At 35.5% G+C, this 23,893-nt stretch overlaps 1 protein-coding gene and 1 long non-coding RNA gene across 2 annotated transcripts; one reads left to right on the top strand and one right to left on the bottom strand.

Annotated features, from left to right (window-relative positions):
• The first annotated feature begins 8,370 nt into the window (after nucleotides 1–8,370).
• Nucleotides 8,371–9,980, top strand: LOC126590984 (probable inactive patatin-like protein 9). Its single transcript, XM_050256515.1, has 2 exons — nucleotides 8,371–9,550; nucleotides 9,624–9,980. The coding sequence occupies exons 1-2, from the start codon at nucleotides 8,624–8,626 to the stop codon at nucleotides 9,855–9,857; spliced, it is 1,161 nt and encodes a 386-aa protein (XP_050112472.1). The 5' UTR covers nucleotides 8,371–8,623; the 3' UTR covers nucleotides 9,858–9,980.
• Nucleotides 9,981–11,570: 1,590 nt separating this feature from the next.
• LOC126590985 (uncharacterized) lies at nucleotides 11,571–13,432 on the bottom strand. Its single transcript, XR_007612207.1, has 3 exons — nucleotides 13,019–13,432; nucleotides 12,592–12,658; nucleotides 11,571–11,780 (listed from the first exon to the last, which is right to left on the bottom strand). It is a non-coding gene; the product is annotated as an uncharacterized LOC126590985 (long non-coding RNA).
• Nucleotides 13,433–23,893: the final 10,461 nt, after the last annotated feature.

Here is a 23,893-nt window from a genome sequence, read left to right on the forward strand (position 1 = left end):
CACAATCTTATCTTTCATTAATCACATACGTCTCACTCTATGTTATCATTACTTATAATAAGTACAAGTGCAAGGCTGTCAAATGTTCAGATTCAACCAACTCAACCTCCAATGTTGATTCCGAGTTGTCCAACCTATATTTAATGGTCAAAACCGATTTCAACCAATCCTGACATCTTCATCCTTGCTTACATATTGTTTGGTACATCACCTTTCAAACTACCATGCATGCCTTCCTAGCCAACATATGAAAATCTAATTCCCATAAAACTCATGCATTGTGTACAAGTGCACTACAGAATTAGGCATCTCAAACATTATGACTAGGACTTAAAAGGCAGAAGGAAGAAGGCATCACACATCATGTAAGGCAACAGGTTACCTCATGTAGAGAACAGAATTAGGCATATCAAACATTATGAGTAGGCCATCGTTGATAAACCATTTAAAATTTAACAGATGGAATCAAGATCCCCATGTTCAAATGGAATCAAAATCCCCAGGTTCCCACTTGCCCGACATAAAATTTAACAGATTGACAAACTTTAACATGTAAACCTTAACTAAATCGCATTATACAACCTGCAAACACTCAACTTAGATTCTAAAATTCAACACCTTTCAATAAACCCAGATTCCATAAATAAATAAGAAATAAAAAAACAGATGGAAAAAATTTAGATACATAAAAAAGGCATCTTACAAACAGTAGTCGCAAATTCAAAAGAACCAGAGAGAGAGTGAGAGATAGAAAGAGAGAGAGACAGAGAAAGGCATCTTAAAAACATTATTCTTACAACTATCCATCATGAACATATTGCTCATAAGATGAGTGATTACAGGAATGATATGTATACATCCTACTCACTAAATAGTCAAAGATGAGAATAATTGAGGGTTTATTCTATGTAAGCTAATGAAGAGACAAAAGATTTTATGCCTTGTATAAAAACCAATGCATTGGATATAAGCCAAATTCATTGTTGTTCAACTCCTTAATCCTACAAGAAAATGTTGTTTTATAATTAAACTCTTTCTTCCTCCAACTACTAGGTCCATAATGTTTTATTTTTCTGTGCCAACACCCCAAATATGGGAAAGGAGCACAGAAAGCATTCAAAACCGCCACTTTTGCATACCATAAACTAATCTGACCTTTCCTTTTGCCAAAAAGCCCTGCCAAAGATCACACTAATTTTCCAAAATGGTATAAGTGACGGCAAGCATTTCCTTTCCACATACATGGTATTCATACCCCCAATCTTTTCTTTCCAATATAAACTGTGTCAGTTTACCTAGTTTATATTATCATGCATTTTCCACCCCGAAAAAAAAAATCTAAAGGTGAGCAGAAACAATAACTATAACATTTTAAAAAACCTAAAATATAACATGGAGATAAAGAAGAAAGTTGGGGTTGGGTGAATTGAAAGTAGCTGTTTGTGGTGTTCAAAAACATGAATAAGTATATATTAAAAAACATATACATACACACCGTTGCAGTAAGTTTTGGCTAGATTTAGCAGCTGATAGTTCAAATCATGAATAAGTATTATAAGTAGCAGCCAATCTTTGCACAACCGTTGGCTTGTTGTATACTTAGTTTGCCAGAAAGTGAAAACATTGGTGCATGACCATGTAGGATGCGATTCCTCTCACTATCAAAGAAATCGAAAAAAGGAATAGAAAGAAGGAAAACTATATAATGTATAGGATGCAACTCAACTCATTTCTCAAACCTAATACCAAAATCCAAAAACTCTAGTCCAACCTGATACCAAAATCTGTTGAAACTAGACCTAAATTACAAACATAAGGTTTTGCATTCGCCTTTACAACAGCAATTTTGTGATGATTATCATCATTTTGGGACTGAAAATGGCATAAAATTAGAAAACCCCAAATTCTAATCTCAATTTGACCCTAAAAATCAAAACTCTAACTTGTTCAAGTGCAGAGGTCTATTATTGAAAATTTCTCAAACCCAAAACACCTAAATCAAATAAAGCCCAGTAATATCACGATTTGCAAAACAAATTGAAGAAATAAAGTCGGATTCGAAGTTTACCAGACAAGATGAGCAGATAAGGGTGAGCAGGACGCAGAGATGAGGATGAGGAGGACGACGATGAGGGAGGAGGTCGTCGACGACACTCTCTGGCAGGATGAGCGAGGTTCTCCCTCGCAGGAGTGCATGCGGTCTTACGAATCCGGGCATTTTTTGGTGCTTCGATAAGAACTCCTAGCAAAGGGTTTAATACGCGTGAGTCGGATCTAATCCCATTAAACTTAATCTTTGTCCATACCAAACATTAGACTACACTACCAATTAGTGTAGTCTAGTCCAGTCCCATCTAAGAAGGTCAAACAAACACCCATCAAGTATCCCCAGACACTGCGACAACAGCCAGAAGGTTTACATCAAAGTTTTCGCATCAAGTTTCGACCCAAAACCATCATCATTGGCCCCATCTACTAGCCAACCAACCTCGAGCCCATCTCTAACCTTATCCATCTCGAGCCCATCTCCCAACGTGAGCCATAATCCATCCCCCATTAAGCCCGAGACCTAGTCCATTTGCCTCGAGTCCCAATCCGCCAGCCTCAAGCCCGAGCCTTGGTCCACCCACCTCAAGCTTGAGCCCTAGTCCATCTGTTTCAAGCTCAAGCCCTAGTTCATCGCATTTAAGTCCGAGCTCTAGTGCATCACATTTAAGTTGGAACACAATCCCTTCGAACCCAAGGTCACTCCCTTAAGTCCGAGCCTTACCCAAAGCCGTTGCCCAAAACCAAGCCATTTTCCAAGCCACGGCCCAATTCCAGGCATACTTCAGCCCATTATAGGGCTCATCCACCACCAAACCCAGCCCCAATTTTCAAGCTTAATCCTCCTCCTTTTCTTCCAGTAATGGCAAACCCCACTTCAAAAAGCTACCGTACACAAGAATGGCCGAGCTCCATCTGTCCATTCTTCCAAAGGGCTACCTATCATGCAAGTTCTAATGGATCCCAAGATTAAAGGAAAACTAATGAAAATTGCTTGAAAACTTTGAGTTTTAATGATAAAGACAAAATAAAGGGTAAAGTTAATAGTATCAGGATTGACCTTTTTAGTGTAAAAATGTGGTTTTTCGTTAAAGTGAACAGTACCAGGACTTTTTCGTTAAAGTTCCCTAAGATTAATTTATGAAAAATACTTTCTTTTCATTTAAATATTAGGGATTTTAGTGTTAATATCTCCTACCCCATCATTTGCTTGGTGTTTATTATCTCCTACCCCATCATTTGCTTGGTGTTTATTAAGTCCTTTGCATATTGCTTCATATATCAATAATAAAGTATCTATGCACTTAATCTTACCGACGTCGTTCCAGTTTATTAGATATTGTCTCCAGCAGTCTTCAATTAATAGACGATTCAATCCCAACTCGAACCTAAAAATAAATAAAAATTTAGAAGAAACTTCCTAAACAAATTAACTTACCAAACATCTTAGCAAAAAAAACAAACAAACCAAGTACGTTTTCCAAACATGCTCACATAATGACAAGCCCTAAAAGCCCCTTAAGACTTGACTGAGAAGTAAAGGCAGCCAATTATATGCCACTAAAGCTTCATGCCATTGAAGACTGGTCCCGAAAGCGATTAGAAAGCGAATTAGGATCTACAAGATTCGACTGTGATCCGCCTATGAACCTTGGTTCACGCTCTACGTATCTTATTCTTTCAAGCTTTCTCGAGTCACCCTAACGTAACGGCTAAGAGAACTTGGCTAACGTTTGCTCGTTATCGAGTTCAGTTAGGTGGATTCCTTTATTTACTATACATATCATATTAACACTCAATGCTTCGCCATGGGGATAATGCCTAGATAGGTTGGCGAGATGCAATGATCTCTTAATGGAGAAGATGCGGTGAATCAATTAGTATTAGCTAAGGAAAGCATTCAAGATGAGAGGAAATCTGTCTTTATAGGAAATTTGTCTTTATAGGGAGTCTGTTTCCAAGCATGCTCACATAATGAGAAGCCCTAAAAGCCCCTTAAGACTTGACTGAGAAGTAACTGTTACAATTTTCACGCCTATGATGGTGATATTGTTGGGTACAAAAAAATGATTAGTTGTTGAAGAATGGTCCAATCCATGTAACCCATTTTTCAGTGGAACACATTGTTTAAAAAAATGATTAGTGGTTGAAGAATGGTCCATGTAACCCATTTTTTAGTGGAGTTTTGGGCCTTTCGGCAGTCCAATGAGAAATCTACACATTTTCATGCTTATGTTTATAGAAAGGAGATCAGTTAGTGGTTTGGCTTCGTTACGGTTGTCCACTCTTTCGGAGACTAATATGACTTACAAAGATATTTTAGCCTCCTTTGGCCACTATCGCGTTATTCACCCGCGCCAAAAATCGAACCCAAGGAATGCCATGTAGAATATAGGTCTGAAATTCGTTTTCAACTATTGGCCCACCCTATGGTGGTTACATATTTTGATGCTTAAAAGATAGCAAATTTAGAAAGAAAAAAAGTAAGAGAACTATTGTCAGTATAAAAAGTGAAAAAATTACATTGTGGACAATGCATGAACTTTTTGTACTGTCAATAACAACTTACAAAAGTAATATGATAATTTTTGTGGTGTTTCATAATGTTTTATGTGAATTTGATTTCCATATATGAAAATAAAAACTCGTACACCTTAATGTAACACTGAAGGTTACTTTTTTTTTTTGTTAGAGAGCATGTAACACTGAATTAATATACGAGAATCAGGATGCCTAAGTTCAATTTAAATTTACATAGGTGTTGTGACGTTAATAGACTTACCCCACTATATTACACTCGGCTTGAACTCATATTCATGACTCTAATTTTCTGGTTCATTGTGAGTCCGACACCAAGAATTTACAGAAATTAAATTCAAATTTTTCGATGCACTATGAAATGACTAAAGGGTTTTACGAGGTTGAAATTGCTATGAAATTTCCAACAAAATTCAGAGGGAAATCTCTGCTTTGCTGGTTCAATTTTACACATGAATGTCGTGACCAAATGTTTCTTGTATCATTCAGATCTGAATGCAGAATGGTAATTGAGATGGGACTTCAACACTAAGATATGGTGTATGTTTGGCTGCGTGGTTGTGTATGCTGCCATGGATACCCCTGTGATCAGAGACAGTCTGTGTTTTGGCAGGTTTACAGATATTCACAGCAGAGATTTTAAAGTAGGAGTTGAGATCCTCTCCATTGTTCCGAGATCAAGAATTAGTAAATTCGAACTATTCAAATTAAATTTAACGATTTTCATTAACTTAAATCTAGGGTCTTGATCTTTCTCTCTTGAACAATCTGAACTTGCTGGTTTTTAGCTCCAGACGATGAGGTCTGAAGAGAATCTCAGCTCGTAAAGTAGTACACTGGGGTACAAATTAACTCAGCATGATTAGTTTAATGCATCACTTAATTATGCTAATCAAGATTTTTTTAGCAGTATCACATGAGATTTTAGAACTTTCTGTCGGATCATCAGATAATCAGTTAAGATTCAACCGACTAATAAACCTGCAATTATAGTAATATATAGCACATTAGATCAAGTGGAACGGTATCCAATGTTGCTAACTTTAACTTGGCTTGGTAGTTTATATGTTAATTGGCTTTTTGGCAAGAGATAGGGGTGTGTGAGTTACTCAATGAGTGAGAAAAATACAAATCACGGAAGAGAGAAAGAAGTGAAGAAATATATAACCGGTTACAAGTTAGATTTTTTGTCGAAAATTGAGATAGACCAATAGAGAATAAGAAAACCCTAATATGTTTGCAAGGGAAAGAATGCATAGCTTCCTGATCATCTGAGAGTGTAAGTCTGTTTGCTTGTCTACCGAACACTTTTTTTTTACTCCAACAATACTCTAACCTAATATGAATAATGGGGATTATGGTTTGATTTAAGTACATAAACAAAGCACATTGTTCTAATCAACTTATCTATACATATTGCATATATATGTTAGGTCAGTCAATCATGAATTCTTGTAAATGAGTTTTGATTACTTGTACTTTAAGATTCTCAACTGTAATATTTAGGACTCCTACCACTCATAAACTTGTGTATTACATCATACACATTGTGAATCAATGAGATAAAGAGTCATAATTTCTACATAGTATTAATTGTCCTTCTCCTATCATGCTTCATCAATTGTTGCTTTCCTACTACCAATCCCGCCCTGCAAACGAGCGACTTTATTGTGTAATTGAGCATTGAAAATCTCTCATTGATATATTTCTTATCACGTGATTTGTCATATAATGTGAGAGTGAAAACTACCTTACAATTTGATTAATCATATAATGCGAGATAAAAACAAAAACAAAAAGTACAAAACAAGATATATGCAGGTTGTTTTCGTTTCATACCATGAGAGGTTTTTTAGTGCGACTAGAACATGGAACGGTACGCCACATATTATTATACAATTGGAGTGATACTTTAAAAAAAAAAAAATTCCCTCCAACTATATAATGACGTATAGTGTACCGTCCGTCGGTACATTGAAAATTTTCTCGTAAACGACATTGCAATGATAAATTTTATCATAGATTCTTAAAAGAACAAAAAGAAAAACATGAAAAATGTAAGCTTGATTTGTTTAGTGTTTAGTTGAGTTAATTAAGGGGATTAACATGGTGTTAGTTCCATGGCGTTTCCTTCCTCTCTTTGGCATCTGATTTGTAAGACAATCTAAGCAGAATATTCTGAATAGAAAACAAAAACACGTAAAAAATTAATAAAAAAAGAGAGAGTTGACGAGCGGCAGCTGAGCCGGCTAACAAGCCGAGGTTCGCGCCTTCCCGTAACCCGAAATTTACACGCGCATTTGCACGTGCAAGGACATCACACACGATTTTTGTAAAATGCCAAATTAATAAAACTACTAATAAGTAATAACAAATATGTAAAATTACACAAATACCACCAAAATTAAAAATCTAACCAATTTACTACTCAAACTTCTGTTTTAGTGTAATTTACTACTCAAACTGTCACTTAGTACTATGATAAAGTGATATTCTTTTTTACTTGTAAATGAAATGTTTTAGGTTCGATTTTTTCCAATGGCGAATTTGATTCATATTATTGCTAGCATATTGTGAGGCTTACCCACTCACCCACCCGCTTAATGTATATAATATCATTTGTTATTAAAAGATTAAAAAAACTATTTAAACTCATGTTTGATTGTAAATGTATAGCATATGTACGAAAGTTTTAGTTAAAACGTATCATTTGCAATGAATATGAGCGGTTTTGAAGGGAGACAGATTCTCCTCCTTCCCACTTCCCGTGGCCTCCTGTTTTGTATGGTCACGATTAAGCTACGTCAACATTTTATATTATTTTTTATAGAGATAATAAGACAAAAATGAATAGTAATATAAAATGTTGATGTGGCTTAACCGTAATCACACAAATAGGAGAGCATGAGAAGTGGGAGGGCAGAGAATCTGCCTACATTTTGAAGTGTGTCTTGACCACTTAAAAACCACAAGATGACTTAAAATGACTTATGTTTGTTACGTTGATAGATGTCATGTTTGATTTGTATTTGCTCACACCTATAACAGTTAAAAAGAAAATAATAGACATGTACATGGACGGAGCCACCTTGGGCCTAGCGGGGGCTAAGTTTTTTTGGCGGAAGAAAAATGTACATGGTTATTTTATAGAGAGAGATATTAGATAGTATTGGTAATGAAGTTGTCATGCAACGCTTTCAAAACATAAAAACACATCAAGGGGGTATTGTAATATGTTGTATGAAAAACCTTATGAATTAGTATATGTGTGTTTTGTTTAGTAAATTGTTAAGCTTTTTAATTTTTGACTATGTTATTTGAGGATATCCCCATTCATACAGATCTCTGACTTCGTCTATGGACATGTATCATTTTTCTCTTTTTATGCACCCCTCTAACGATTGACTAACAGATGTATAACATTGTAACGAATTCGTATGTTAATGCATAGCATTGCAATATTCAAAATAAGGTATAAATTTAGGAAAAGGATCCGGCGATCGTGACTGTTCATCGTACATCGTGCGATTAGTTTTCGTTAGGTACTATTTATATTTAATTTTATATTTTAAATTTTGAAACGATTTGACCCGCACAATGTACGATAAATTGTCACAATCACAGAATTCCTAAGATCTCCACAAAAAAAATCCGGTGAAAATCCTTTTTCATAAATTTATTATGCGATCCAAATTTGAAGGTGCAAAATATAATTTAGGAAACATACAGATGCAAAACGTGACAACAAGGAAGGGGCTTGCGTCCCGCGTATATAAAACCAAGGTCCTTCCCATACAGGCCGTCCCACTCTCACACTCCCCAGTCTTCCCACTCCCAATGTTTCTGCTCTTAACTCTCCAACTACCCCAAAAACCACTTCGTTTTGTATTTTCTAGAGAGAGAAAAACGAGAAGAGAGAGAAAGAGAGACGAGCAATTTTCCGCCATTAAAGCTTCTCGGTAACAAAGCGTGAACACTCTATCACTATAACACTCACAACGCTCTCACTCTTCGCACAAAGCATTCAGATAATCACAAAATGGAGCTGAGCGAGGTGACCTTAGAGATCTTCACGAAGCTGGAGCAGAAGTGGCTCTCCCACCGCGACACCACCAAGAAGACTCGGATTCTTAGCATCGACGGCGGAGGCACAACCGGCATTGTCGCCGGAGCCGCCTTGATCCACCTCGAGGATCAGATCCGACTAAAAACCGGAGATTCCCATGCTCAAATCGCCGATTACTTCGACCTCGTCACCGGTACCGGCATCGGTGCCGTCCTCGCCGCCATGCTCGTCGCCGATGACGGCTCCGGCCGCCCTCTCTTCACCGCTAAAGATGCTGTGAACTCGGTTTTCGAGAAGAATGCTGACTTGTTCAAATTGAGGTTCGGTGGAGTGCTCCGCCGGCACCGGAGGTTCTCCGGCAGGAGCATGGAAAAGGCGTTGGCGGAGCTTCTGACGAGGGAGGACGGCAAGGTTCTGACGCTCAAGGACACGTGTAAGCCTCTCCTGGTTCCCTGCTACGACATGAAGAGCTCCGCCCCGTTCGTGTTCTCCAGAGCCGACGCGTCCGAGTCGGCGAGTTTCGACTTCGAGCTGTGGAAAGTCTGCCGCGCCACGTCATCGACTCCGGGCTTGTTCAAGCCGCTCAGCCTGAGATCCGTGGACGGAAAGACTTCGTGCTCGGCCGTGGACGGCGGTCTTGTGATGAACAACCCGACGGCGGCAGCTGTTACGCACGTGCTCAACAACAAGCGCGACTTCCCCTCCGTCAATGGCGTCGAGGACCTGCTGGTTTTGTCGTTAGGTAACGGCCCGCTGAGCGTAGAGAAGGCGGGGCGGGGTAACGGAAAGTGCTCGCCCTCGTCGGTGGTTGACATTGTGCTCGACGGAGTTTCCGAGACCATTGACCAGATGATGGGAAACGCCTTCTGTTATAACCGCGCTGATTACGTCAGAATTCAGGTATATAATTAAGGGAAATTAAATTAATTTTATCTGGTTCAATTTACGGGATGATTGACGGCGTTTGTTGCAGGCGTTCGGATTGGGGAGCGAAGGGGTTGCGGGCCAGCGATCGGAGGGGGAAGCGGCGGTGTTGAAGGAGAGAGGAGTGGAATCGTTACCGTTTGGCGGGAAGCGGTTATTGACGGAGACAAACGGAGAGAGAATCGATGGTTTCGTGCAACGACTCGTGGCTTGTGGAAGGAGCAGTCTGCCACCTAGTCCCTGCAAGGATTCCACCGTTAGCCCTGTCGTTAACGGGCGTTAGTTAGAATTTGGTCTTTTTCTTTTTCCTTTTCCTGTAATTTTTCTTTTTTTGGTAGGTTTTCTGCAAGATGTAATTTGTAACCAATCTCAGGTTCACCTTAGCAAGAGTAGCAGCTAATAATGACCCCTTGTGCATCTTTAACTATTCAACTAAACGTGCACGATTATTTTTTCTTTTTCGCTAAGTACAATGTAGGACTTGTTTGGAAGTATTTTTAAAATTACTAAAAATACTTTTAAAGAAAATATTTTTGAATTTCAAAAGCACTTGAAGTATGTGATTATTCCCGGAAGCACTTCGAGTGTTTTTTCAAGATTCACTCGCATTTTTATGATTGATTTTCCATAAATATTTTTACAAAAAATGCTCTCAGTTATTTTAAAAACACTTCTGAACATTGTGCCAGTATCTTTAACTAATATTAAAAAATTATATTTTTTAATGTCGCCTACAATATAACAATGCGTAAATAGTGTTACATTGGCATAGTTGTTGTAGGGTCTCTCTCAAGAAGCACAAAAACACCAATTATAATTTATGCTGAGATTTCAGATTAACTCCAAATTACTGTTACACAAAAACATCAATTTTCTTAGTAGTATAAATTAATTTTGAGCTACTTTTATGAAATTTGGTGTCAATCTCCAAGGTCATTATTCTTTAACCAAAATCTCTCTATTTAAAGCACCACATAGGAGGAGAGAGGTTTTATCTACACCCGTTATGTTATTGTGGTAGTATCTTAAACAAGTTTTGGATCTGATCACAGGAAATTAAAATTTAAAACGCATGATATTGTGCAACTGTTTGAACTATACAAAATATCCTTCTCCCATCAATGACGGATGTAAGTGATTCTCATAAAAGTGAGTTCAATTGTTTTAAATTTTAGAGGAATTCCCCCTTCCTTTAGTGTAAAAATATCAATGTACAAAAAAAAAAAATTAAAGGAATTTATTGGTCCCTGAACTTTCATCATAATTTACAATTGGTCCCTATACTAAAAATTCATTAATTAATGTCATTGAATTTAACAAGTGTTATTCGAGTGAGAAGAATAATATTGAAGAATTACGAATTATAAGTACATGGTTTAACATTGCCTCTGCCATTAACTTTTGTAAAAAAATTATGCTAATATGTCGATGTGGCACCTATGTGAGTCCCACAGATATATACATGTATTATTTGATGGATAGTGTTACACACTCACTTTTGCTTCCCACGTATTTTGTTAATTTTTTGCCATTGATTTGTCAATTCATTCAATATGACGACTGAAATTTGAGAGCGATCTGTAAAAAGTAAAAATGAATGTATGAATGACATTGTCATATCCATATGCAACCTTGAATTATTGAACAAAACAGTACCTTCTAGTACTTTGAGAACATCATTAAAACTCAACTTTATCATACCCTCTCTCCCATCTCCCAACCTCTTTAATATCTTAGAAACCCAAGTCGTCGTCTTCCTTTTTTTTCAAGTCCTCTTCAATTAATATACTCCCCAATTTCTACTTGAAGTTGCAATGTCAATGATGTCAATAAATAAGACAAGATTTATGGCTTATTATATAATGGAGTGCATTTTTGTTCACCATCCTGAAGTGGTGGTAATACTTACCTGACACACCCCGATCCTAGAATCAAGGCGTGTTGGCTATCACGTAACCAAAAGTGCGACGCGGAAGCAATAGATAAGAGAAATACGAAGGAATAAAAACCAACTACTTGCAATAATATCCAACTAGCATGCTAGAGTAAGTTTAAGTGTGAAACACACATATTCAGAGCATAAGTACTAGGTGCAGTCAAGTAGGAACATTACTAAATTACAACACCCGAAGGTGAGTCCTACGTTTATGTAGTCTGTCAGAATGCCGTGGGAATCCTCGTGAGCCACCACACCGCTAACTAAAACCTGGAGGGGCGCAAAACAAAATTGAGTGGGGCAGTAAAACAAAGCTTTTCGAAAACATTTCAATTTAACAACATTTCTAACCCCTCGCTGTAAAACCTGTATACTTTTCCAGAAAATAACATAATATGCATATAATTCTTCAAATATCTCAAATCACCAATCTTTATAAAAAAACCAGAAAGTATGCCATGCTATAAACGTCAATAACAGAATAAGGATGCAACATTATAACAAGTGAAATAAGGAATCAACCGGAGACCCTGCAGTTGGTCATGTACGGTTAATTCTATAGCTCAATATCCAATCCAACCGGAGTCACCAACTGTGACCTGTACGACATTACTCTGCACATGCATTGGAACTACCTGAAGTAGTCTGTACGACAAAAATGGTGTAATAATATGCTCTAGTGCTTCTCTCATCAACAACTGTATAATACTCTAAAGTCACCTACAAGTTGGAACCACCTCTCATGGTCTGTACGACATGTCGGAACCCTCTAATGGTCTGTACGACATGCACCTACTTGGATCCAAGGTGAGCGTGTGGTGCGTGGTGAATAATATAAACACTAACACCAAGGGTGCAGGTTTGAGTTTTCAATACAATTCACATCACAATAAATCACATGATTAACATAAACTCACCTGATACTCACTTGTGCGTCCACAACACCATTTAACATATATATGCAACAATTATCAATTCATATAATGTATGCATGACATTTTAAAACATACTTTCATTTAAATTCAATTTCTGGGAAAAATCAATAGTATATAGGTAAATACAGAAAATACTGCCCACTCACTGGTAAGTCAAAGGGTCGTAACCCCCGTGACATCCTTGAATGCGCTCGTCCTCGGGATAGGTATCACCTATATGCGAAACAACTATAAAAATATTATTTTAAAGCACATAACCAACAATACGTAATAACTTCTCATACGATGCTCAATTTGGGTATATGAATATACCACAATGACCTACTCGACGTCACATACGTCGATGTATTTTTAGAATAATTTTTGGACTTGCCACGCGCCCCCACGCATCAGGATAGGCACGGGTCTACGCGCCCCCCACGCGCGTCATCTCCTTCCTCCAGACGCCGAAAAAACTCGCCGACGCCAGAAACTGGGCAGAGCTGTAATCGTCCTTTTTTCGCTCGATTCTCAACCATTTTCCATTAAATTTTCACCAAAACTTCACAAATTACGAGAGGAAGAAGGCTATACCTTTAAAAACTTCCAAATCCTTCGAAATCACGTTGGGAAATTTCACCAAAACCGGCCACCTTCGAACCTTGTGATCCCGACGTCCAAAACCTTCAAACGAACGTCCCCGAGCTTCGTGAGAACCTCCTAAAGCTCACCGTGAGCTTGGATTGTCCTAAAAATCAACCATTACAAAGTTTGTGAACAGTACTCAAATCGGACCTCGAGATTTCAACGTGAAATCGAAAGATTTCTTAACTGAAATGGGTATGGGTGAGTTCGTAGGGTCCTCACGAGCACAATGGTGCCTTCAAAACCTTCGATCCGTGCTTGGAGGCTCGATGGTGAGTGTGTCCGTACGAAATGGAAGAAGAGAGAGAGAATGAAAGTCCAAGAGAGAGAGAGAGTGATACACAGCAGAGAGAAGAGAGTGTGCTTGTGTGGTCCAATTGAAATCAATCAATTTCAACCCATAATTTTCTAACTTCCAATTGGGTCCAAACTTTAGGGAAAATAAAACATAATTGGAACCACAACCTTGTTTCAATTTGAAATGCTCAGCCAAAACTCAAGGGCAATTCCGTCAAATCACATCCACGATACTAAATTTTCGGGACGGGTTGTGACATTACCGCTCTACGTATTATCATTAGATGAGTTCAAATTTTGAAGTTTGTATCTATCTACTACACAGATCTCGAAATTTAAACTCATCTAGCAGTGATAAATAAGGTTGTGAGCATCACCATCACTTTAGGATGGTGAAAAAAAAATATTCTCTTAAACAATGCGTGAGAAATATGAAAGAGTGTGATGATAAAGTTTATGAGTGTGATGTTATTATTAATTACGGGTTCGTTATTAACCACACATTATAACATGACTTAGTTACGTGATTGATATGATACGAATCCAACTTCAGGTATTGTATCAATAAACATATCATTCGCGTGTTTTCTCCATGACGTTATATCACATACGTAAAACACCACAACAACAGTATAATCGTGTCATAAAAGTTCTTCTATCTCTCTCGTGCCCGTGGAGCAGAGCTAGCCAACCTGTGCTGATGGGGACTCCGTGGGGACTGCGGATGACATTCACATAGGAGAAAAGAAGAGAGAATCCTAGGGATATTCCAGTGTGCATGATTTTTCCAATTCCGTCGGTTTTCATGGTAAGAGGAGGAGAGGAATGTGAGGTTGGTTTGGCCGTTTAGGGGGGACCTCATCTAATTTGAGCTCTGGATTTAATATTTTACGTGGCTAAGTACTAATATTTTTGTTTTTTGGTACAGTACATCACGGCCGTCCCTTCATTTTCATCACCTACTTATTCATCTCCATAAGAATTTGCAGCAAGTCCTTTCCAATGTCTCTTTCTCCCAATTTACCGCTAATTGTACTAGTTTGTACCTTTTTGGTAACTTTTATAAAATGACCAATTTCATGATCAAGATCAACCTCTCCATCCATAAACGTGCTTTGAGCAAACAATTCTAGATTAACACGTCAATTACATTATACAAACGACACAAATAAATATATTGTTATGACAACGGTAGATTCAAGATTTGAACTTTGGGGTGTTAGGATTCAAATTGTTTAGATAAAAACAGAGCGGGAAGTGCGCTTGGTGGGCTGGTTGTCGTCAGGCGAACCAAGTTGTACACTTGTCAACATATATTGATATATGCTGAAGCAATCTGATGAGTGCTATTGAGAATTTATCGAATATTGTTGACACAATTTACGGATGTCAAACACTTAATAGATACAAAAGAACCTTATCAAACATTCAGAAGGTTCTTGAAAAACCTTCGTATGTATATTTTTCAAAATCTTACAACCACCTTGCTCCCTATATACATTCACTCAGGGTTATGAGCCCTTATACTTTTGATTTGTTTAGTCTAATTGTCGATTAACTTTTGTTTTTCTCACGAAATACTAGTCAGTTGGCCTTTCTTCTCTTGACATGAAAGGCGGTGACACTTGCATTAACGTATATATATGTTTAAATACTGTTATTCCAGTAATATATAATTGCAAATTTGATTCGCAACATGTTCTTTATTTACTGTCCCATGATTTATGATTAGTGTCTGATTATTATATTTAATGGTAGTCTATTGCATGAACGAGTCATGACTAGAGTTGCGTCGCTTATAAAATATACACGAATCTAAAAATATAGAGCTAGTTTGGAAATACTTTTAGAACACACTTTTGTTGAAAATGTTTTTGAAACGAATCTTTAATAAAAATAGAAGTGAACAGAAAAACATTTTCACTAAAGCGCTTTCAATCATTTTAAAAACAATTTCAAATAAGTTCATAATAAAAATTGTCGAATTAATAAATTAAAAATTGAGAGAAAAACACAAATACTCGAGCAATAAAAAAGAAAATAAAACAATATAAGACGTTGGCGGCATGGCGGCTTGAAATTGGCTAATGTGGGTGGCTCCTAATGCGTGCCGCTGTACTTGGTTGTGTTACAGAAGCAAACCTGAGGCGGACAAGTTTGGGAAGTGAGTCGTCGTATCTAAAGGGCAACCCAGCTATTTAAAACTACGGTTTAAATGATATTCCATTTTACCTGCAAGTGAAAAGTTTTAAATATTGTTAAAAGTGAATTTAAATAATATTATTATTAATTCATTATGAAACTTAATGTACTGCTTTACTTTTTATTGTAAATAATATCATTTATTTAAAAAAAAAAGGATCCCTGACCATTAGGACAATTAATTAAAAATCCTAACCGTATATTACCAAAAATGATCTAGGAAAATCAAAGATCCATCTCACTCGGAGATCTTGTAGTTTTGCATCATATTTTGTCTCTGACTTTCCATATTTTTCAATGAATATCTGCTTCAAATATGTTATAATTTGACCTTTTTATTTTGAAAATATGTAAAAACTAGTAATTTATATTGTCAAGAAAAACTACTCACCACATACATCGATCCGGAAAAAAAAACACTTCTGCCACTGGTTATAAAGACATATTATCATTGTCAACGAGGGTTGGCTCAGTTGGTAAAGTTCATGTCTTGTGTGTCGCTTTTATTAAAGTTTGAGTCGTCTTTGTTAGTGCACGATTTATAAATTCTTACGTAAATCAATATTTGTGACAGTTGGCAGTTAGGTGTCATGGGTAATTTTTTCGGCTTAAAGTTATGGATATAGCATGACGTTGATAGTGAGAGTAACCCATCTTCTTCTAAACTTATAAATAAGAAAATATATTATTGTATCCCATCACATTCACACATGTATCCACTCCACTTTTCTTTCACTTTTAATCATGCATGGTTAAAATTAACAAAAAAAATGGTGGTAGGATCTCCTTTTTACTGATCAAAGTTATTGGTTTCATATCAATGCTTATTATTTAAAAGTGTTTGTTTCCTCTTTTAGTAAAGCAGATTCTAGACTTTATATATTTTAATTAATATGGACACTTTATCATCTTAACAATATAATACTAAGTATATTTGATTAAATTATTAATTTGGGTCATTGGCTCTTCATAACTCATTACCTATTTATGTATTTTCAATGGAGGTCTCCACTTAATATGTATTATATTTCATTTAAGAGAGTAGAGTAAGACTATATACGGATTAGTGGCACCACTTTTTTACACAATCTTTTACATATGTTTTTTGGGGGGTTGGGGGGCAACTCTGTCATGTAATGAAGAAAATGAACGAATGCGATTCTACAAAAAAACCCAACCCTTAATTCAATAGTCATATGGTTTCAGATTTCGGAGATTTTTGTAGAAATTATCTTTGAAGTAAGACCACCTAAAAGATAAACGGTTTGAATCGTTGAAATATACTACGAAGTAGTCACCACAAAAACATATGGTCTGTCTCCAAGGGTTTGGTTTGCAAATTGAAATCAATTTGATTAATATCATCCTTGCTCAAAAGGAAGAAAGAGGTTGAACTTAAAGAATATTAATATCATCCTTGCTCAAAAGGAAGAAAGAGATTTAACTTAAAGTGGTTTGGTGGGCAATTTTATTCATTACATGCTTTGATCAATTACTCTTATAGCACATATGTTTAAGACCTAAGATACCATGAAAGGGTGTAAGTTTTTCTACTTTTTAGTGATGAAACCATTTGATTAAGACCCAAGTTATGCTCCTATTGAGAATCATATCCATTTCCATCAGACCAAGCATTGAGAGCCACCTTTAATTTTTCATCTCCAAACTATTTAATTAGGTAAAATGCTTGGCTAATTATATTCTTTCAGCTTATGATTAAGCTTGGGAAGAACAACTTGTAGTTCTAGCCAGTTCCATCAAGAACATGCCTACATATTTAATCAAGTTGTTAATAATATATTGCAGCAACTTTACAGAAACATCGAATTCGACATATTTCGTTCATAAACCCCTTTCTATATTCATCGTAAGTCTTAAACTGTAAGGATTAAAATTTATTGGAAGTAAAAAAAAAAGCTAATTTACAATACTTGTGAGACAAGGAATTCTAACGTTTGACTCTCCTAGAATAAACTTAAATTAACATATGTCTTGAGATGGTCATCGTTGATCATTTGATATTGCGTGGGTCTAACGGATTTATAATAAAGTTACATTTTTATTCTCTCACGTGCAAAACACATGTCAATTTTAACGGTTTTTTTGATAAATTGTGTAAGATATTTACTTTACCACTACAATCGACTTTCATCACTTTAAATCTGAAGTCAATTTTATAGTTATTTCAAGAGGATGCATGGCATCATGCATGATATTGTCAATTGTTCTTAATTTTCTTCTTTCATTTTTCGTTTGGTGTGAAAATAATTTGATTAAATATAAACACGTAAAGTTTGTCTAAAATGGGACTATGATTCTCTCTCCTCATCTTTTTATCTCCTTTTATCTTCTTATCTCACATTCTCTATTTTGTCTTTCTCTTTCTATAAAAAATTAATATAAGATGTTGACGTGGCTTAACCGTAACCATTCAAATAGGAGTGGAGGAAAAAAAAAAAAAGAGGAGAGATAATCCTACTCCCTAAAAGGAGAAACAACTTAAATAGTATAAGAATACTGTGCGGTTGCGGTATATATTTGTTATGAAAATCCTCAAAACGACATTATTTTCAGCTTAACGATACAAAATCATTAAGTCTTGAAACCAAACCAGAATATTTTTAAAACCCTAGGATCAGCTGATCTCTCTGATTATACCAGACCAAATCACAAACCGCCCATACATCCATGCGATCCAGATCCCATGCACACGTGTGTATCTCTCTCTTTCGAACCCTGGGAGCTAATACCACGTAGATTGCGATAAGATCTTGTCTGCTTTGTTTTTACATACCAGATGTACGTAGGATTTTCCATCGTCTTTTGTCCTCTACTTTAGACACAATATCACGACGAAGCAGTCTCTGTCCATGTCCTTACGTTTATAGCTTCTTGGCTCCATCCTTTTTTAGCCTTAAGTACGTATTTCTATATTTGCATATGCATGATTCAAGGAGAACGGCGCCATGAGTTCAACTCACGGCTTTTGCAGTGATATAAATATATTTTTAGGCCGAATTCCATTGTTTACTATGCTTCATTAGCATTCTAAGATTTCAGGATATTTTCGATATTTTTTAGCCAAAGTGACGTGCAGCCTTCAATTTAATTACTTTCGAGGGGAAAATTCAGGAGTCGTCACTGGATGCATGGAAGACATACTGTAAGGTCTGTAGTACGTATACTGTCAATCCACAAACCAATGATCGAATCAAGTGGAACTGGTCGGTGGTGGGAGATCTGAAAACATGTTACATGAGGTAATTCATATTTATTTTTTACCACTTGACATACAAATTAGCTAGGCTTGTCATCCAAAAATCCAAAAGAAGTCATAGATCGGTATGGCCCTATGGGGCACATTGCATACTTTTCTGTGGATGTTGGAATCTCTCACTGCAAGCCCCAACTAAAATCCACAAGAAACTTTCGTGACTGATTAATAGTGAGCCTTTTGTTTCCTTGTGACAATATTATTGTTTAGTATATTACCAAGTATTCTATATTTTTAGAATATTTTACGTCATATCTTTAATAATGGGGTATAGTAATCTTTTGCACAATTTGTTAACCTGACATGAAACGATACGAAAATAACAAGTTTCGAGTCAACCCATTAAAGTCAGCTCGTTATAGGGGTCTTGTTAAGAACTCATTAACGATTCGTATCGTTATCACGTCACACGTTAGAAACCCGTTAAGATAACTGGTATGACATGTAAACTAGTCGACCCGTTTGCCAAGTCTATACATTAGGCATGACAATTTCTTAAAGACCTATTAATCCGACACAAAACGACGCGACCCATTAGTGAGTTAGCTCGTTATCGTGTCACCTGGTAAGAATCCGTTAAGAAAACGGATTTCACACTACAAATAAACTTCCCAATTTTATAATAGAAAACTAGATTTCAATACCTAAATAAGATGAAGTTTAGAAAAATGTCTTATACAAGATTAAAATTGATTTTAGTCCCTAGACTCTATTTAATGTCAGCATATTTATGCATTGTCTCTCTTTTTTATTTGTAATTTAATGGTGTTCATAAATTAAATTTTATGAAAATATTATAAATTTTAATTCTCATTATGGTGAGTATCTTATATAAGAAAACATTTTGTAAGATTTTTTGGTACACTTATGTTTTTGCATTTATTTTATGTGCCACTAATTTCATTACAATATATTTGGGTACGAACATTTCAGCACACTGGATTAGTATAATATGTTTAGGTACAAACATTTCGGTACACTAGTTTAGTATAATATATTTAGGTACCAACATTTCAGTACATTAGTTTAGTATCATATGGTTAGGTATGAAATTTTTGGTACAATTATGTTTTTGCATATTTTCTTATGTGCCACTATTTCACTAAAATATATTTAGGTATGCACATTTCGGTATACTAATTTAGTAAAATATATTATAATACAGATGTTTAGGTACACTAATTATAGAATGTTAAATAAAATTAATGAATTAAATGTGTATAATAATAAATTTAAAATTTAATGTAATGACATTAAATAAGGTATCTATTAAATATTAAAACAAAAAAAATAATATAAATTTGAATTAAGTGCACATTAAGGTATTAAAATCAATATCCAATCTAACCACCAGATTTTTATTAAATTTTAATCTTCTTGAAGGATTAAAGTTCAAAACCCCCATTTTATAAACTAAGTTTATGATTTACAGAATTAATTGGTTGTTCAAGAGATTACACACACAAGACAGAAAATTACAAGACCCTTTGCTGATAAAATGGTGAAAACCCCACGTTTAATTTGCATGAATCATATTACAATCTTGAGGGGATGAAAATCGAGGCATGTGGTGTGCTGAATCCCACGTTAATTAATTTGGATCTCGGTTTGTTTGGGTTGTGACGAGAACACGAGTGGTACATTACGTATTTTTATGTAGGTAGTGAGAAATTTTTTTTTTAAGTTATTAATTATACATATCCCACTATTTATATAGTAACAAGTGGTGTACCATATCGTATACTGATCATACTGAAAAATCTTTCGAGTTTGTGGCTTCATGTTTTTATTCTAAGGAAGACATTTGGCACTAATGCGGGTGGTGCATGGCTGACCATCAAACTCATACCATGTGAGTTCCAAATTCCAATAACGTATACTCATTCATTTTCTACTCCACTCTTTAACGATCAATGTTGCAAGAAACAAACCAAATCATAAATTTCTAACTGCCGATTAATATTGTTAAAACTTTTCGTGCTTTTTGTATTTTTTTTTTAGTACATCTATATTTTTATATTAAAGGAAGAAAAAATTCAACTAAACCACATAGCAGACAGTCTAATTTAGTATTGAATTTGAAAACTTTTCGTGTTTGTTGAACAACGATAAAATGACTAAACAATTTCGTATTTAATTAATTTTTTACAGACATATTCTTTAAATTAAAATCATCAATGAAAACAAAGGGTAAGAATCATCGTTCGTAAAATTGTTTTAGTTAAGTAAAACTCCGCGTAAAATTGTTGTTTAACTTTCAACTTAATTTAGTCAAACAAGTCCTCCCTGGTCACACTCACGCCAATGCAATTGGCATTTAATTCAATCAAAACCATTGACCTTGAACTCATTACCTGTAGACTGTGTAGGGACGTACGTGTACGAGTCCCGTGAAGCATATTGCTGGCAAGCTCACTCCCCGAAAGATCTTATTTGGATCTCGTGGACATATTTTATTAGCGGTTTAATGATATTTATCTTTAGCGGTAAGAAAGATGTTTTAAATTTGATTTTCGTCAAAAACGAATTTGAACCACATTATTTTTAACCAATTATGAGACTTAGCTCATCATTCCACCTGTTAATGTATATAATATCGCTTGTTAAATAACAGGTTAGATTTTATTAAACTTAATCAGTACCTAATTAAGGTTTAGTTTCAGTTAAGTGATTTAAATTAGCTCAGTTAACATAAGATTGATGGGAACTACAAGTGCAGGGCACAGCTAGCATGTAGTACTAGATTCCATTGTACTGGCCAACTGAGCCTACCTGGCCCCCACAATTAAGTACACATATGTACTCACGTGGAAAACTTGTCACCAAATTAATAACATTCGCATGGCACGAGAGATTTTTATAAAACGGATTTATCACTACCGTGACATAGATAGGGATGATGATTTTCTACCTTCTTAATTTTTCTACTCTTTCATTATTTTCTATTTGAACGGTCATGGTTAAGTTACGTCAACATCTGATATTTTATAAAGAGAGACTCTCACATAAAGGGAGATGAGAATAGGAGGGTAGATAAACCTCCTCCCATAGAGAGAGACTTACACATAATTTTATATTAGGGTATTTTTAACAAAATTAGGCCTAACTAATCTGGTTTCTGAGAGTACCAATAATAGTCATATCGTCAAGTTATAAAAAAAAAAACTATGTATTCATCTGTTTTGATATGAACGGTCACTCTATGAAAATTTCTATATGATCTAGTATTAACTACTAAGGTCGCGTATATCATTCTATACTAAACAATATTTGAGAAGAGAAACAAACTCGAAACTTTGTGTAGTTAGATGAATTATCTTAATAAACTAATTAACAATTTCAATATAATTAAAATATGTATTTAAACATTAACAAATTTATAACACTAAGTAATTATGTGATGATAAAATTAAAAAATCCCATTTGTACATATGGATTCAATTAAAATTTTACTATTATTCGTGGACAAAACACCTGTCCTAGCCCGTGTTGTGTAGATGAAGAAGGAGATTGACTTGTTTGTCATTTAGGTGTTGGTGAATGGAAAAGGACAAAAATCTCGAGTTTTGTGCAACCAGTTAAAAACTATATATGTGCGTGTATAGGACATAAATCTACTCCGGATTTCAATGTCTGAAACTCAAGAACCAGATGATCTGAATTATTAATTAAATTCGACGGTCTCTATTAATTCAGGTAATCTGATCTTTAAGCTGTTCGGAGAGGAACCAAATTTGACGATCTCCGTTAACTAAAAAATCAGGCAATCTGAACTATTTAAATTGAATTCGACGATCTCTATTAACTTATTTCGCTGGCTCACTTCACATAAAATAAAAAATCCGACTTTTCTTTCAACAAATCAAGAGCTCGAATTTCCTAATCCTTAGGTTGTTCGGAGAGGAACCAAATTCCCGTGTATATACATATTTATATATGTAGGAATGGCTGGCTCTATGGCTTAGCTGTGAGCGAGGGAATCTGAAGGGAGAGTTGAAAGGTCGAGATGGAAGTCGTGTTTTAGATGATGTGATGTGTTGTATTGGGAACTACATGGGAAGCATCCACTCTTTTGTTTACTTGTTTACGAAGCACCGCCGACACTCACTCCACTATAGCCTTCAACTGCCAGTCCACTATGAGTGTACTCTTAGTATAATATATCAACTTGCACTGCACGCTTTGTTTTTTATATGTCAACGACCCCTAATTTGTATGTTCTTTGATCGTCAATAGTAGATGATCGTTTGATCTAGTCACATACAAACACACATTCTTTTATATATGAGAATTATTGAATGAAAAAGTATGGAAACGGCAGCATAGAAGTGTTCTCAAACATCTCTATTACAGTAGGCAGCTGCCCCTACTCAACTCCTTCTGCAATAGAAAAATTGCTCTATCTAAAAATATAAGTTACCCTCTCACGTTTTGTGGTTTTTCTACCCTCTCACCCTTCTTAGCCACTTAACTTTTTTCATTAGCTAATGGTTTACAATTTTAGTGTTCTAAACACTAGTTGTCCAAAATCATGTTGTTGGACAATAAAATTTATAACATTATATCGAATTTTCAATTTAATTTCATTATTCAAAGTTGCTCTCTCACATTATAAAAAAAATGTTTCTGGCTACTTTCATGACTATGTTTATATCTTCTCACCACGCTAATAATTTTCACATGACATAAATAACGCATCAACAGGTTGTCAATAATGTTGATATTCTCCATTATTTACCAACAATGCTAGTGCCATCAACAAGAACATCGCTCCACTAGTTATCAGTGTCAATTAAAAACTCCCGAAAAGGTAGATTCATTAAGGGTTTACTCAATAACCATTTCATTTATCATTTCACATTATTATTTTATCTTAGAAATAAATGGAAAACTATATTAGAGAAATGATGATATAGAAGAGTAGATGAATGATGGCGTGAAATGTATATATAATAAAAACTAAGAGTTCGTTTAGATATGCTTTTAAAATGATTGAAAGCGCTTTTGGTGAAAATATTTTTAAACCAATCCTTAGTAAAAATGCAAGTAAA

Source organism: Malus sylvestris, chromosome 11 (assembly GCF_916048215.2).
Source record: "Malus sylvestris chromosome 11, drMalSylv7.2, whole genome shotgun sequence".
NCBI classification, from domain to species: Eukaryota; Viridiplantae; Streptophyta; class Magnoliopsida; order Rosales; family Rosaceae; genus Malus; species Malus sylvestris.